This window comes from Sus scrofa, chromosome 17 (genome assembly GCF_000003025.6).
Source record: "Sus scrofa isolate TJ Tabasco breed Duroc chromosome 17, Sscrofa11.1, whole genome shotgun sequence".
Lineage (NCBI taxonomy): Eukaryota > Metazoa > Chordata > Mammalia > Artiodactyla > Suidae > Sus > Sus scrofa.
The window spans coordinates 4,721,294-4,735,948 of record NC_010459.5 but is presented as its reverse complement, the minus strand read 5'-3'; the positions used below and the strand labels follow the sequence as shown (position 1 = coordinate 4,735,948).

Sequence of the window (14,655 nt, the reverse complement as noted above, 5' to 3'; positions counted from 1 at the left end):
TTTTTATACATTCTCAGGTGGGTTCTTTTCTCCACTGAGAGCCCAAGCAGATGTGTTCAGGCTTTCCTGTCATCAACTTGTACTGGGGGGGGGGGTAATTTTTTTCTAATCCAATCTGTTGATGAGGGCTCTAGCTTTGGGAAGGTGGTATCTCAGTTCCAAATCCCCAAGGTCTTGTCTCCTGTCCCCACACAGGCTTTGGATTCAAATTCCTAGAGTTTCACGAGTAACAACTTATTTGTCCCCCATGTAAGCCAGAACTCACACTGTTCTAGTTATTAGTTTACTCTTTACTTCTGCCCTTGGCAATTTCCTTTATTTTTTTAAAAGTACAGCATGGTATTTAAAAGGCTATTTAAAATATTTTTATGAAAGATTATGTAGCATACTGTATGGATAGAACCAGAAGTCTAAACCACTTATTTTTATTAAGCATTCCATAATTTATTTGTGAACATTTTCATTTCACTAAAAGTCATTCTCCCAAAACAATATACTTGATAGCTAACAAGGACTGACATACACCTACTGTTCATTCTCCAGTTTTTCTCTAGAAAGAGAAGTCAGATGTTTAGCTAGACACAAGAGCATACAGAATAAGGTCCCAGTTCTTAGGATTTGTTACAATTAGATAGGGCCATTTGACTAAGTTTCGGCCAGTAAATGTAAATAAAAGGTTTTTTTGAGACTTCCTCGAAAGTCAATTAAAAGGTTGCTGATTCAGCCCTACAGGACACAGGTAAATAAAGGCAAAGACATTATCTTGACTTACTTCTGACCCCAAGCCAACTGCTCACTTATTTCAACCTATGTTATTTCTATAATCACTTTAATCCTTGAGCTTGAAGCTTTTGTAGAGGGCAGTCATAAGCAGCAACAGCAAAGAGATCACAGCAGGGGCAGGAAGTGAAGGAAAGGAAAGGGAGAAAGATCTGTATTTTCCCAGGCACAAGCCAAACAATTATGTGAAAATCAAAGCTGCTTTTGGACTAGAACCTGGTGCTGTGAGTGGATCAACAGTTATACAACTGAGCCTCCACCAAGTTTTCCAGGTTAGGGAGCTGACCCATCTGTCCCCCAGCATATCCCTACCTTGTTTTCCAAAGGAACTAAACTCCCTTGTGAGTCACTGTGCTCGCCTATAATTAAGAAAGCACAGCTGCAGAAACTTGAATTATACCGTATATTTAAGAATGCCACTTTCTCTGTAGATTCTGAGAATCTAAGTAAAGTCCTGAACATACTGCCAAAATATGGAAAAGACATGTTTCTAGAATTTCTCTATCAGCCTGTAATCAAACAATACACCCTTACAATCTGAGCAACTTCTACTCTTATAAGTCTGACATTTAGACAATCCCACTTTGGTTCATTTTTCCGTATCCTTCCAATTTTCACCATTCTACTGAAGATCAATGTTCAACCGGATCTATAGCTTTAGTCGTGGTCCAGATGCTGTTACATGAAGAGTGTGGGTAGAAGGCCAAAAACTATTCTTCTATAATTTGCCAGCAAAGGCAGGAACCTTGAGAAGTTTGCCTCCTTGCTTAGAGTTTTATAAAAAGTTTAAAATAACTACCATAATAATTCAGGCTAAGTTCTAGATTTTAATTATTTCGTGATACATAATGTGCAATATTTTTGGTAATTAAATATTTATCTCTTTCCAGGATGGGATTAAGATGGCGGAATAGAAGGACTGGAGCTCAACTTCTCTCCTAAAAACAACAAAATTCACAACTAAAGACTGAGCATTCTTCACCCAAATGAACTGGAAACTTAAAAAAAGATATCCTACTCCAAAAGAAAATGAAGAGGACACATCAAGAGGTAGGAGGGGAGATTTCGTGATATAAACAACCCCATACCTCCTGGGTGGGAAGCTCCACAGACTGGAAACTAACTGGTTCACAGAGACTCACCTACAGGAGTGAGAGTCCTGAGCCCCACATCAAACCCACACATGCAGGGATCTGGCACTGGGAGAAAGAGCCCCTGGAGCATCTGGCATTGAAGGCCAGTGGGGCTTGTGCACAGGAGCTCCACAGGACTGGGGGAAACGGAGACCCCATTCTTAAAAGGCACACACAGACTTTCAAGTGCACTGGATCCCAGGGCAAAGCAAAATCTCCATAGGAATCTGGGTCAAACCTGACTGCAGTTCTTAGAGGACATCCTGAGAAAACAGGGGTGAATATGGCTTGTTGTGAGGGAGGGACATTGAAGGCAAAGCTCTCAGGAATATTCAGCAGCAGTGCCTTTCTCTGGAGGTGGCCATTTTGGGAAAATCTGGCCCCACCTGTCAGTCAGCCTGAGAAACCCCAGGCCAAACAACAATCCAGGTGGGATCACAGCCCCGCCCCTCAATAAACAGGCTACCTAAAGACCCCCTCAGGCACACAGCTGACTCTAACCCCATCCAGAGGCTAAGCCCCACCCACCAGAGGGATTAGAATCAGCTCCACCTACCAGTGGGCAGCCCCTCCCATCAGGAAGCCTACAGCAAGCCCCCATACTGACTTCAGCCACAAGGGGGGCAGACACCAGAAGTAAGAGAGGCTACAGCTCCATTATCTATGAGAAGGTCATCACACCAAAAACCTATAAAAATGAAAAGACAGAGAACTATAACTCAGATGAGGGAGAAAGGAAAAACTCCAGAAAATCAGCTAAGTGTTCAGGAGACTCTCAGCCTCCAGGAAAAAGACTTTAGACTGTTGATGCTGAAGATGATGCAAGACATTGGAAATAAACTGGAGGCAAAGATGGATAACTTACAGGAAACACTGACCAAAGAGATACAAGAGATAAAACTTCAACAAGAAGAGATGCAAAATACAATAACCGAAATAAAAAATTCACTAGAAGCAGCTAAGAGCAGAATACAGGAGGCAGAAGAACGAATAAGCGAGGTGGACAGATTAGTGGAAATTACGGATGCAGAACAGAAAAGAAAAAAAAGATTGAAAACAAATGAAGAGAGTCTCAGAGAACTCTGGGACAACGTGAAACGCACCAACATCCATATTATGGGGGTGCCAGAAGGACAAGGGAGAGAGAAGGGGACAGAAAAAATATTCCAAGAGATAATAGCCAAAAACTTCCCTCACATGGGAAAGGAACCACTCACTCAAATCCAGGAAGCACAACAAGAACCATATAAAATAAACCCAAGGAGGAAGACACCAAGATACATATTAATCAAACTGACCAAAATTAAAGACAAAGAGAAAATCTTGAAAGCAGCTAGGGAAAAGAAACAAGTAACATACAAGGGAACCCCAATAAGGTTATCAGCAGATTTTTCTGCAGGCCAGAAGGGAGTGGCATGATATACTTAATGTGATGAAAGGAAAAAACCTCCAACCAAGATTACTCTACCCAGCAAGGCTCTCATTCAGATTTGAAGGAGACATCAAAACCTTCACAGATAAGCAAAAGCTGAGAGAATTCAGCAACACTAAACCAGCCTTACAACAAATACTCAAGGAACTACTATAGGCAGAAAAGAACAAGAGAAGGAAAGAAAAAAGAGCAACAAAAACAAATCCAAAGCAATTAATATAATGGCAATAAGAACATACGTATCAGTAATTACCTTAAATGTGAATGGACTAAACGCCCCAACCAAAAGACATAGACTGGCTGAATGGATACAAAAACAAGACCCATACATATGCTGTCTTCAAGAGACCCACTTCACTTCTAGGGACACATACAAATTGAAAATGAGAGGATGGGAGTTCCCGCCTTGGCTCAGTGGTTAACAAATCCAACTAGGAACCATGAGGTTGCGGGTTCGGTCCCTGCCCTTGCTCAGCGGGTTAATGATCCGGCATTGCCGGGAGCTGTGGTGTAGGTTGCAGACGCAGCTTGGATCCCGCGTTGCTGTGGCTCTGGCATAGGCCAGGGGCTACAGCTCCGATTGGACCCCTAGCCTGGGAACCTCCATATGCCATGGGAGCGGCCCAAAGAAATGGCAATAAGACCAAAAAAAAAAAAAAAAAAAAGAAAGAAAGAAAATGAGAGGATGGAAGAAAATATTTCATGCAAATGGGGATCAAAAGAAAGCTGGAGCAGCAATACTTATATCAAACAAAATAGACTTTAAAATGAAGAATATTTTAAGGGACAAAGAAGGACATTACATAATGATCAAAGGATCAATCCAAGAAGAAGATATAATAATTTTAAATATCTATGCACCCAACATAGGTTCACCACAATATATAGTGCAACTGCTAACAACCTTAAAAGGACAAATCGACAATAACACAATAATAGTGGTGGACTTTAACACCCCACTTACAGCAATGGACAGATAAACCAGACAGAAAATCAATAAGGAAACACAGGCCCTGAATGATAATTAAATATTTAGTTCACAATAGTGCTTTTGCCTAGGAAAATTTAGAATATTAGATCAAAGTATGAAGGACAGATTTTAACCTTACTCCCCAAATAGGACTTTGATTAGGTCTGTGTTATAAAAGACTTGAATCAACACTCTTACATAACTTGATAATGATAATCAGGTAATCACCAGGGCTGGCAGATCAGAGGAGAGCATGATGGGCATATGTGAGACAGGACGTCTGCACAGTACTGGACCAAAGGGTTACTAGGTTCTTTACTAGGAGGACATAAAATCCTTATGTGACCCATTCATCTGGATTGAAAGCAGTCTGGAGGAAGCAAGAAGTTTTGGAGGAAGCCAGGTGACAACAAAAATGGGGAGAGGAGGAAGAGTATGAGTGATACTCACCCTAGTCCAAAAGTTGTGCACTATTGTCCTTAGGATGCTATCATTGAGCCTGATGACAGTAATTATCTCAAAATCTTTCTTAATCTCCCAAGAACAAGAGTGAATGCTTGTATGTATATGGAGAATAACAAACTATATCCCACCTTAGATTAGTAAGAATAAATGTAAAGTGGTTGGAAGAAGTTTAAATAATCCTATTTGAAGGGAATCAATTTCAACAGGTTGGAGCTAGCTTAAACTGGACCTAAACTAGGAGATGCTTTCTGACCTGATGTGAAGCCTGTTAGGAAAAATCTACTGTGAATTGTTGAGAGCAATTTGAATAATCCATTATATCCCTTCCAGGGAAGGGGATAATCCAAATCGCTCACCTAGTCAATATTTATAGTATCAACTGGATAGATATCATCCTCCTTAGAAGCAGGAAAAATGGAACTGTTTGAAATTCCTTTATATACACTCTCTGTATACTTAATTCTGGAGATGGAGTTGAGTATTAAAAATGTTAAACAGTGAGCTAGTGAATAGAAAAAAAAAATCACAGAAAACATGGATTCTACTTTTTCCAATTTGGAAAAATAACTCTTTAATGAGTATACACTTACTATGCTAATCAATCAAATGAAACAGCACTAAAGTTTCATATTTCACTTAGCTTATGTGATCTATCAATACATCAAAAAATAGAGGAATAACAGGTTAAAGAGGAAGATGAAGAAAATTTATTTAGAAAAACTGCTACTTTGTATACAAATGACTTGGCATTTTCTTTAATTCTAGATAATGCCATAAATAATATGCTCAATTTTTTAAAACACATTTTTCTCCAACACAAGAGTGTTTACACAAAATAAAGCTGCTCAAATTCTCAGTGTTTGGAACAATACTTATAATAAATCAGTGAAAATTAATATTCTCTAGTTTAAACTTGCCCATCAAGTTTAAACAAAAAGAAAAAAATCTATAGTGTACTGGAAGTTTGGTGCCTTTCCTGTGAAAGTTAAATATCACATCATAGGTTTAAAAAAAAAAGTACTAATCAGATTATATTACTAATGTTTAAACACCTAAAAAAGAGAGATAACATAAACAAGAATTAGAAGAGCAAAAGTATGACCATGTAAAAATATTCACTGAAAAACTACATTTCATGAGCAAGTTAAAAATTCATTTCATCATTTAAAAACTCATATTTAAACTTGCAAATACTAAACACGAGCATATTAAAAGGCTTCATGGTTTTCTAGGTTTTTTTTTAAAGTGGCTATTTCAATCTTCTGCTCTCCCCCAAACTCTACAAATTTTTATTATCTAGTTTCCAGAAGATGACATCACCTTCCATTTCATAAGGAAAAGAAAAGGCATCAGGCATGAAGTCCTTCGACTACCTGCCATGAAACACGTACACTCTCTGCCTCCTCCTATTTCACTGGAAATGGCATGACTCCTATCATCTAAGATTCAGCTCTTCCCCTGTTCTTTAACTTTGAGCCCCCATCTTCACCTTGATCCTTGGCAAATCAATTATCCTCTCTTTCCTTTGGGTTTAGTATTCCTTTTCTTGCCTTCTGTAATTAAATTATATTCAAGGGTAACTCATTTAAAAAAATCAGTTCTACGTCCCTTGAGCTACTGCCCTCTCTCTTCCTCTTCATGGCTAAATTCATGAAAGGGTTATCAACACCCCATCTTGTCCACCTCCACTTTTCTTTACTTTTACTCTCAACTTACCCAGCTTTAATCTGATTTCCACCTTCAGGATCACTCATGACCTCCTTATTGCTAAAACCATCGAACCATTCCCATTTCACTTGCCCTGGTAGCATTTACTCTGACTGACTACTTCTTACTTAAGTCTTTTGTCAGCTTCTCTGACTCTCCTGGCTTTCTTTAATCTGTCCGGATTTTACTGCTTAGTTTTCTGCAGAGTCTCACTTCTCTGTGAGTCTTTTAAATCACTAATGCCCACCAGGGCTCTCTCCTCAAGTGCTTTTCTCTTGTTCTACATATTCTGAACAATGTCATCCATTCTTAGGACCTTTAACACCTGATGACTCTCAACTCTACATCTATAGGGCAGATTTCTCTTCTGAGCTTCTGACCTATGTATCCAACTGGAAACTTCCCTTCAGCTGCCCAAAGAGACTTTTATCCACTGTGGCAAGTTAAAAACCCATCATCTATGTCCACTACCCCAAACTATTTTTTTTTTCTCCTAAGGACCTAGTCTCAGTGAATTGCTATGCAACCCCACCCAAGCTGCCTAAGACAAAAACTTGAATAATCATCCTCAACTCTTCCATCTCACTCATCCCTAAAATCCAATCAACTGCCAGTCCTGTTGATCCCACCTCCTGAATCTCTCCAATCTGGCACTTGCTGTTTTCCTAGCAAAGATATAACCATATCTTGTCTAAAGAAATATTATCATTTAAAAAAACACTTGACATGTATTTTCAAATGAAAGAATATGGAGAACCATATCCTCTAACAATCTCATCTAAGAAGCAACAGCATCTTACCTGGCCTCCTGCTTTTCAGCATTGCATCCTTCCCTCAACTTCCCCATCCAGCCAAAGTGATATTCCTAAAACGTAAATGTGATGACATCACCTTTATGGCTAACAATCTGTCAATACTTCATTATCACTCTTCAGATAAAGTTCAAATTCTTTAACAGGCCTTAGAAAATTCTGTACTATCTGCTTCCTGGTTACCTTCTAGCCTGAAGTCTGATCACTCTTTGCAGCAAATTCTTTATGATACATCCACAATGACACTTCAGTTCTGGGAATACACAATGCCTGTTTCACACATGCTTTTTCCTCCACCTAAAATACATTTTTTCACCCCCCCTACTTCACTTTCTACCTAATAATTCCTACTCATCCTTCAAGCCTCAATTTAAATGTTACTTCCTCCAGGAAGCCTCATACAAAGTCCCAAGTCTGGGTTGTATGTCCTTCCTGCGTGATCCAAAGGTATACTCGATTTTCCCCAACCCAGCACTTTACCAAGTTACATTATAATTATCCTGTATTCTCACTAGACTGTAAACTACAAAAGGACATGGATTTTATTTCATCCACATTTCAATAAATATTCCTTGAATAAAGTATTCAAGTATTCATGAATAAATGAATCAGTGAATAGCTGAATGGATAAATGTATTGTTTCTAAATGTGACATGATCTGGAAATCTTGATTTTATGGCTATGAAAATGAAAGAAACTGACACATAAGTCTTTTAAAACATTAATCATTTGGATAGAATCGCATACTCTAACATCAAGGATCTTCTGTAATACTTTCCCAGGGCCAGAAAAGATAATACTCTTTAGCACATTAAGGGCCATTAACATAACACACATTATTTAATACAGAAAGAAGTGGAGAGGAAATATTCTATCTGTCAGATATTCTATAATGACAGCAACTAAGCAACTTTTGAAAACTGGTATGGGACTGAGTGGTAACAAGTTAGACATAGAATTTTACATGTGTATCTTAAAATAAAGACATCGAGTCATTTGATACTAAAAGACTAAAAACTCCAAAAAGAACCAATCAGTTGTCTTCTCAAGCTTAGAATGAGAGAGGAAAACAAAAATGTACGCACTCCGCTATCTCATGAAATTGTATTTAGTTACTAAAGTCACACCCACTATTAATGTTATGACTCAGTGTGCAATCATGAGTCTTCATAGAGAAAACAATGAGGTAATACATCTATTATTCTACCTTGTCTTAGGGTGTTTAGATGATCTCAATCTCTAAATGCAAATTTGCATGGATGAGATGACTTTGTAAAAAAAAGATTTCTAAAGAACTATGATAAAAATACTATAATTTATTTTTAGATTTAGAATTCATTCATTTGGTCATTAAAGAATTTATTAAAATCTTATGAGAGAAAAGCCTTATATGGGGGATGAATGAAGTCCCCCTCAACGACACTTCAAAATTTTAGGGTTAATATAATTTTTAATGATTCCACCAAATATTTTCTTTAACTTTTAGGTAGAAAATGGCATAAATTCTTTTTCTTTTTTTTGTCTTTTGTCTTTTTGTTGTTGTTGTTGTTGCTATTTCTTGGGCCGCTCCCGCGGCATATGGAGGTTCCCAGGCTAGGGGTTGAATCGGAGCTGTAGCCACCGGCCTACGCCAGAGCCACAGCAACGCGGGATCCGAGCCGCGTCTGCAACCTACACCACAGCTCACGGCAATGCCGGATCGTTAACCCACTGAGCAAGGGCAGGGACCGAACCTGCCACCTCGTGGTTCCCAGTCAGATTCGTTAACCACTGTGCCACGACGGGAACTCCTATTTATCATAAATTCTTAAAGGCAAATTATACATTTCATAAGAGGGCAGCTACATTTTTACTTAGTACTCATAAACAGTCCAGCCCAAAATTATATAAGAATTATTTGTGAGAATTAATTAGGGTGTTACATTAGGCTTAAATACTATTTATCTGAATCCCAATTCAAAATACAATTCAGTGTTTTTAATTTCTTTTTTTAACTGGAGCCTACACAGACCAAGGGGAAAAAAAAAAGTTATACGCCTTCAAACTCATTTCTGAGCATTATTTGACAATTTCCAAGGCCTGGTAGAGAATGACAGGTAGGACTTTTTAAAAAATTTTAAGTTCAAGGACATGGTAGTTTCATTTCTTTTTCTTTTTCTCTTTCTTTTGTGTGTGTGTGTGTGTGTGTGTCTTTTTAGTGCCGCACCAGCAGCATATGGAAGTTCCCAGGCTAGGGGTCAAATCAGAGCTATAGCTGCAGGCCTACACCACAGCCATAGCAACACAGGATCTGAGCTGCGTCTGTGAACTACACCACAGCTCACAGCAATATTGGATCTTTCACCCACTGAGTGAGGCCAGGGATCAAATCCACATCCTCATGGTTACTAGTGGGGTTTGTTACTGCTTACCCATGATGGGAACTCCAAGGTAGCTTCACTGCTTGATTCCAAACAGTGAATAAATTATTGAATCTTAATAAAAGGACATCATAAAATTTTGTGCCTATCTTTCATTGCAACCCAGACAAAATGTCCATGTATTTCTACAACTCCTGGTTTGGTGTAACTAGAAAGAGGTAATTTTTTTTCTAAATCCATCCAAATTTTATTCCATGATTTACTTAGGGAAAAAAAAAAAAAAACCAAAAAACTATATTATATGTGAGTCCATAACATCATCAGGCCACTAGAAGGGATGCAGGTAGAATCTGGTGGATTTGTCACAAGGTAACCAGGAAACCAAAAAAGGGGATCACCTAGTTTCTTTCCTATGCAACAAGGTTACTCTACACAGAATTAACCTGTGACTTCAACTTCATACCTATGTGACTTCCCTCATTCAATGAAAAGTTAAGACTCTTCACCCTAGCCTGGGAATTTCCATATGCCATGAGTGCAGCTCTAAAAAGAAAAAAAAAAAAAATTAAGACTCCTCGATATTTACACATCTAACAAATTCTTTCACTATTCTAGATAAGAAAAAGCATAATCTCAAGTCCCAAAATGTGCTGCCTTAAAGGTTGGAAAAGTTTTCAGTAAAAGTAAAAATTGCATGATTACTGGCAATCATTACAGAAATACACAGAAGAGATAAAAACATTGTTCTCTTTTCCACTTGAGAGTAAAACTAAATTGATTAAAGCTTCTTAAGATGAACAAATCATAAAATAGATCATGCATTCTGTATAATATGTAAAATACTGGATGAAATCATGCTAAGTCATCTAGTAGATTTTTAAAATTCTGAAACTGAAACAAAAAGGCAGTTCTAGAACAAAATTTTTTCCACTAATAAAAATAATGCTTTAAGGTTAAAACAGTAGGGTTCTAAACAGAATCTTGTCCACAGCTCTTTATAATATTAATAAAGTTCAAGTCCAAGTTTACTGAAAAAATTTGGCAAACTAAATTTGCACAATTAAAATAAATACAGTGTCACATGATTCGGTCTCCCAAAGCCTGGAATTTTGACCTTGACTGAAGTCTTCCCAATTCTAATGCTATAAATAACTACTTTAGCTGAACAAAATAACAAACTATTAATTTCACAGAATGTAGTTGTGGCTTTCCAATACATATGTCCCATGCACATATTTGGCATGGTCTTTTCATTTGACGAATATTTACTGTGTCTACCAGGGCTAGGCTCCATACTCAGCAATGAATATAGAAAAGTGATCAAGACCAGCCCCTTAAAATGCTACGACAAGCAGAGAAGACAGATAATTAACAAATAACTGCAACAAGTCATCATCTGGGAGCATAGGATAAGCAGGGGTATTTTAAAAATCTACAGAGTCTGGGAGGGCCTTCTGGAGGATGTTCAGAGGCAATGTCCTTAAAACAAAAACCTTCAAGGCTATGTAACAACCGTATGCCTGTAGGTTACCACCGTTCATTCTCATCAATTATATTACATAATAGTGGTTATTACACAGAGGCTAATTTATATGCTAGGTTTATGTTCAGTATAAAATGTTGCTTAAAAGAGGCTTTATAAATCAAAGGTTCTTAGTTACAGATTTAAACATCAAAAGGAATCACTTCTGCCACTTCAGGGAAATCAAATAAGCATAATAAACGAAGTGGCAACACAGGTTTAAAACATTTCTGACAAATGGCAGATTGACCTCATGTGTTTCTTTCAACCTCTTCCTCCCCTAACCACATTAAAATCACAATAAAGGAAAAATTTTAAAGGTGCAAATCCAAGAGAACTAAAAAGGAAAAAAGGAGAAGAGACTAAAACACCCAAGAGAATTCATCAAATTTTTATAAAGTTGAAGAGCCAGAGGAGTGGTAACTGACTTAGGGGAGCTGAGGCACTAGCTGAATACTGTGGAGGAGGAGACCAAGTGGAACTAAGCTGATTTTCAGCAAAGACCCTAGAAAGGATGAGACCTAAGGAACACAGGTTGCTGTGGAGGCAGAGTGCATGGTGGGGCTAAAAAGGGAGAATTAGGTAATAGTATATAAGGACATCATTGGACACTCCTCCAGGACACATGCTCTTAGACATATGTGCACCTGTGCCCAAATCCAGATGACTACTGCTCCTCTCTTCTCACCTATTTTTTGAGGAAGCTCGATGACACCAGAAAAGAAGACATAAAATAATGACTTTTGGATGCCACTCTAATGAAAAGCCCAGATCAACAAATGAGAAGCCATGCTCATGTACAAAGGGCTTCTGAGTGGCTCCCAAATAGAGATAGGAAACAACCACAGATAAGTGACGAAAACCTCCAAAATGAGAGAGCTCAGAAAATCAAACAGAAAAAAAAACAAACTGGAAGAATTATCTTCCAATTACTTATTTTCCAGAGTTAAAAACTGGAATTATCTTAAGGCATATTAGATAATTTTTTTAAAAAAACCTATAATATCCTTATAATAGAAAGAGAAATTTAGCAGCCATAAAACAAAATAGAATTCTGTAACACATGAATATCAGGGACTACAAAATAGTTTTTTGTATCACAAAATTAGGATAGCTGAGACAAAACATTTAATGGGAAGGCCGGATGGTAAAGTCAAGGATATCTCATATAAAAACAAAAGATTAAAAAGTTGAAATTTAAGAGAGGTTAGAATTTGAATTAGACTAGGTTCTGTCAGAAGGTGTAAATTCAGACTAATAGAGGTTTCAGGAAAAGAAAACAGAGATGAGGAAATTGTCCAAGAAATGATACAAGAAAAGTACAGAGAACTTTCAGATGTGAATTTCCATCTTAAAAAGGAGGTTCAAGTAAATGGCACAACAAATGAAAAAAATGTCCACGCTAAACCTGATTACCATGAAATTTTCAAACACCAGGGATAAAAAGATTATAAAAGTTTCCACATGGGTGGGGGGAGTAAAACACAAAAGGAATAATGATCAGGATGTATGACTGGAGACCTGACAAGGGTAAGACAGGACTTTAGTATTATTTAATTTTTAAAACAATGTAAAGGAATTTTTATAAACACTAAGCAATAATAAGGTAAGTAAATAAATAACAGACAATAAGTAAATGAATGAATAAACTAAATTTACTGAATGCTCACTACATGCTAGTGGGTGCCGTTCTAACTCCTTTAAATATATTAACTCATTTAACTCTCATAACTCTATAAGGAAGACACTATTAACCTCATTTTACAGGTGGGGAAACAGGCATTGAGAGATTAATGATACAACCAGGAAGTGGTAGAGCCAGTGTCTTCAATTTCTGAGTATGGTCTTTCAAAAACTGCATGATACTGTCTTTCAATGTTAGAAGTAAAATTAATTTTGAAAAGGAAAAAAAAAAAAAAAAAACCATCTGAAAGTTCCCTACCTGCCTAATCTGTTTCCAGATAACTACGGCTGATTCAAAGTTCTAACTTTGTCAATCAGGACACAAGCTTAACGTATGTGCGCGGAGGAATGAAGATTAAGGGTGTCTGCTAGTATTTTAAGTATTCATTGCATAAAAATACTTTATGCTATATTTGTGATCTGCTGCTAGAAGGTTCATAAAATGGAATCTCCTCCACCAAAAGAACTGATGCATTTACATAAGATCACCACTGTGTATTTGAGCAAATAAGGATATGTAAATTTCATTAATGTTAAAGGCAGAATAGCTGCCTCTTTTCCAAATTATTGTCATCTAAGCCCTTCACATTCTTCCTGTCTTGCAAGAAAAATTTCCCTAGATGATTTCCTAGTCAGACATGACTATTTATTAAATATACCAATATGACAAAAACTTGGTGCACCTTTACTCACTCTTGCCTTACACTCATCTTTACGTATATTATCAACTACATAATGCTTCACCATTTACATCTGAAGTTCCTCTGGAGGAGTTAGCTTCACTCAGTTTCCTACTTTTGCTGTTCTATCCATCTTCTCACTCGTTCCTACTTAAGAGTATCTGGCTTGGGCGGGTGGGGGGTGGGGGGGTTGGGTAGATACTCTTTTTTGAGGAAAATTTTTTTTTTCTTTCCCAATCTGGTGACATCTTCATTCACTATTTCTGACCTACGATAAGGAGGCTACACAGTCTTGGCATTTCCTCTCTCGGACTAATAAACTTCCATACAGTTAACATCGTGGCTTCTGAGACCAGACCACTCCCTCGGTGCACTGTCACTGCACTGGACCTCCTAGATCCTTTGCTGCTCCCCGGCCCAAGAGAGTCCTTTCCCTCACATATGCAGCCCTCTACTTGACCTTGATTTCTTCTGGGTCGCTTTTCTGTTTTGTTCTGTCTTAGACATGGGTTTCAGTTGATAAGTGGTGGATTCGGCAACCTTTAAGGTCCTGATGTGATGCATCAAGACATATGATGCATCCTGTATGTTTTCCCCAACATCTCAGTTAACAGAACTGGGCTGCTGGCCTAGGAGGTTTCGGTCTTGCTCACAGGACGTCCCCATCTGCGATAACCTCCAACGTCCTGTTTCACAGTGGCCCACAGTCTCAAACGCGCCCTGCACAGGTGTCACGCCGTCCCTCCCAGCGCTCAGGTGTAATACCCGGCGGCCCTACCGCAGGGAGTCTACCTGCGGGCCGGCCCGGCGCGCGCACGCGCTCACGCACATACCGTCTCCTTGGCAGCCGCGACGGGGATGGGAAGCAGCCCCCGGCCGCGAGACAGGTCCTGGGGCTCTGCGGCCGCGCTCTCTGAGGGGAGCCAGGGGCCCGGCGCCCGCGCGGACTCGGCCCTGGGGTCCCCATACAGCTGGTAGCACACGAGGCCCACCAGACCCCCACCAGCCGCGGCCGCGATGCTCAGCTCCCCCCAGCGCCGCCGCCGTCTCCACGCCGCCTCAGACACAGCCCCCTCCTCCTCCTCCCGGCAGGAGAAGGGCCGGCCGGGGG

The 14,655-nt window shown here is 38.8% G+C and overlaps 1 protein-coding gene across 1 annotated transcript in view; it reads right to left on the bottom strand.

Moving 5' to 3' along the window:
* Positions 1-14,655, bottom strand: part of MICU3 (mitochondrial calcium uptake family member 3) — a 107,079-nt gene that overhangs the window by 92,048 nt on the left and 376 nt on the right. Inside the window, 1 exon segment of the mRNA XM_003359862.4 lies at positions 14,378-14,655. Coding sequence (XP_003359910.3) covers positions 14,378-14,655 — 278 coding nt within the window.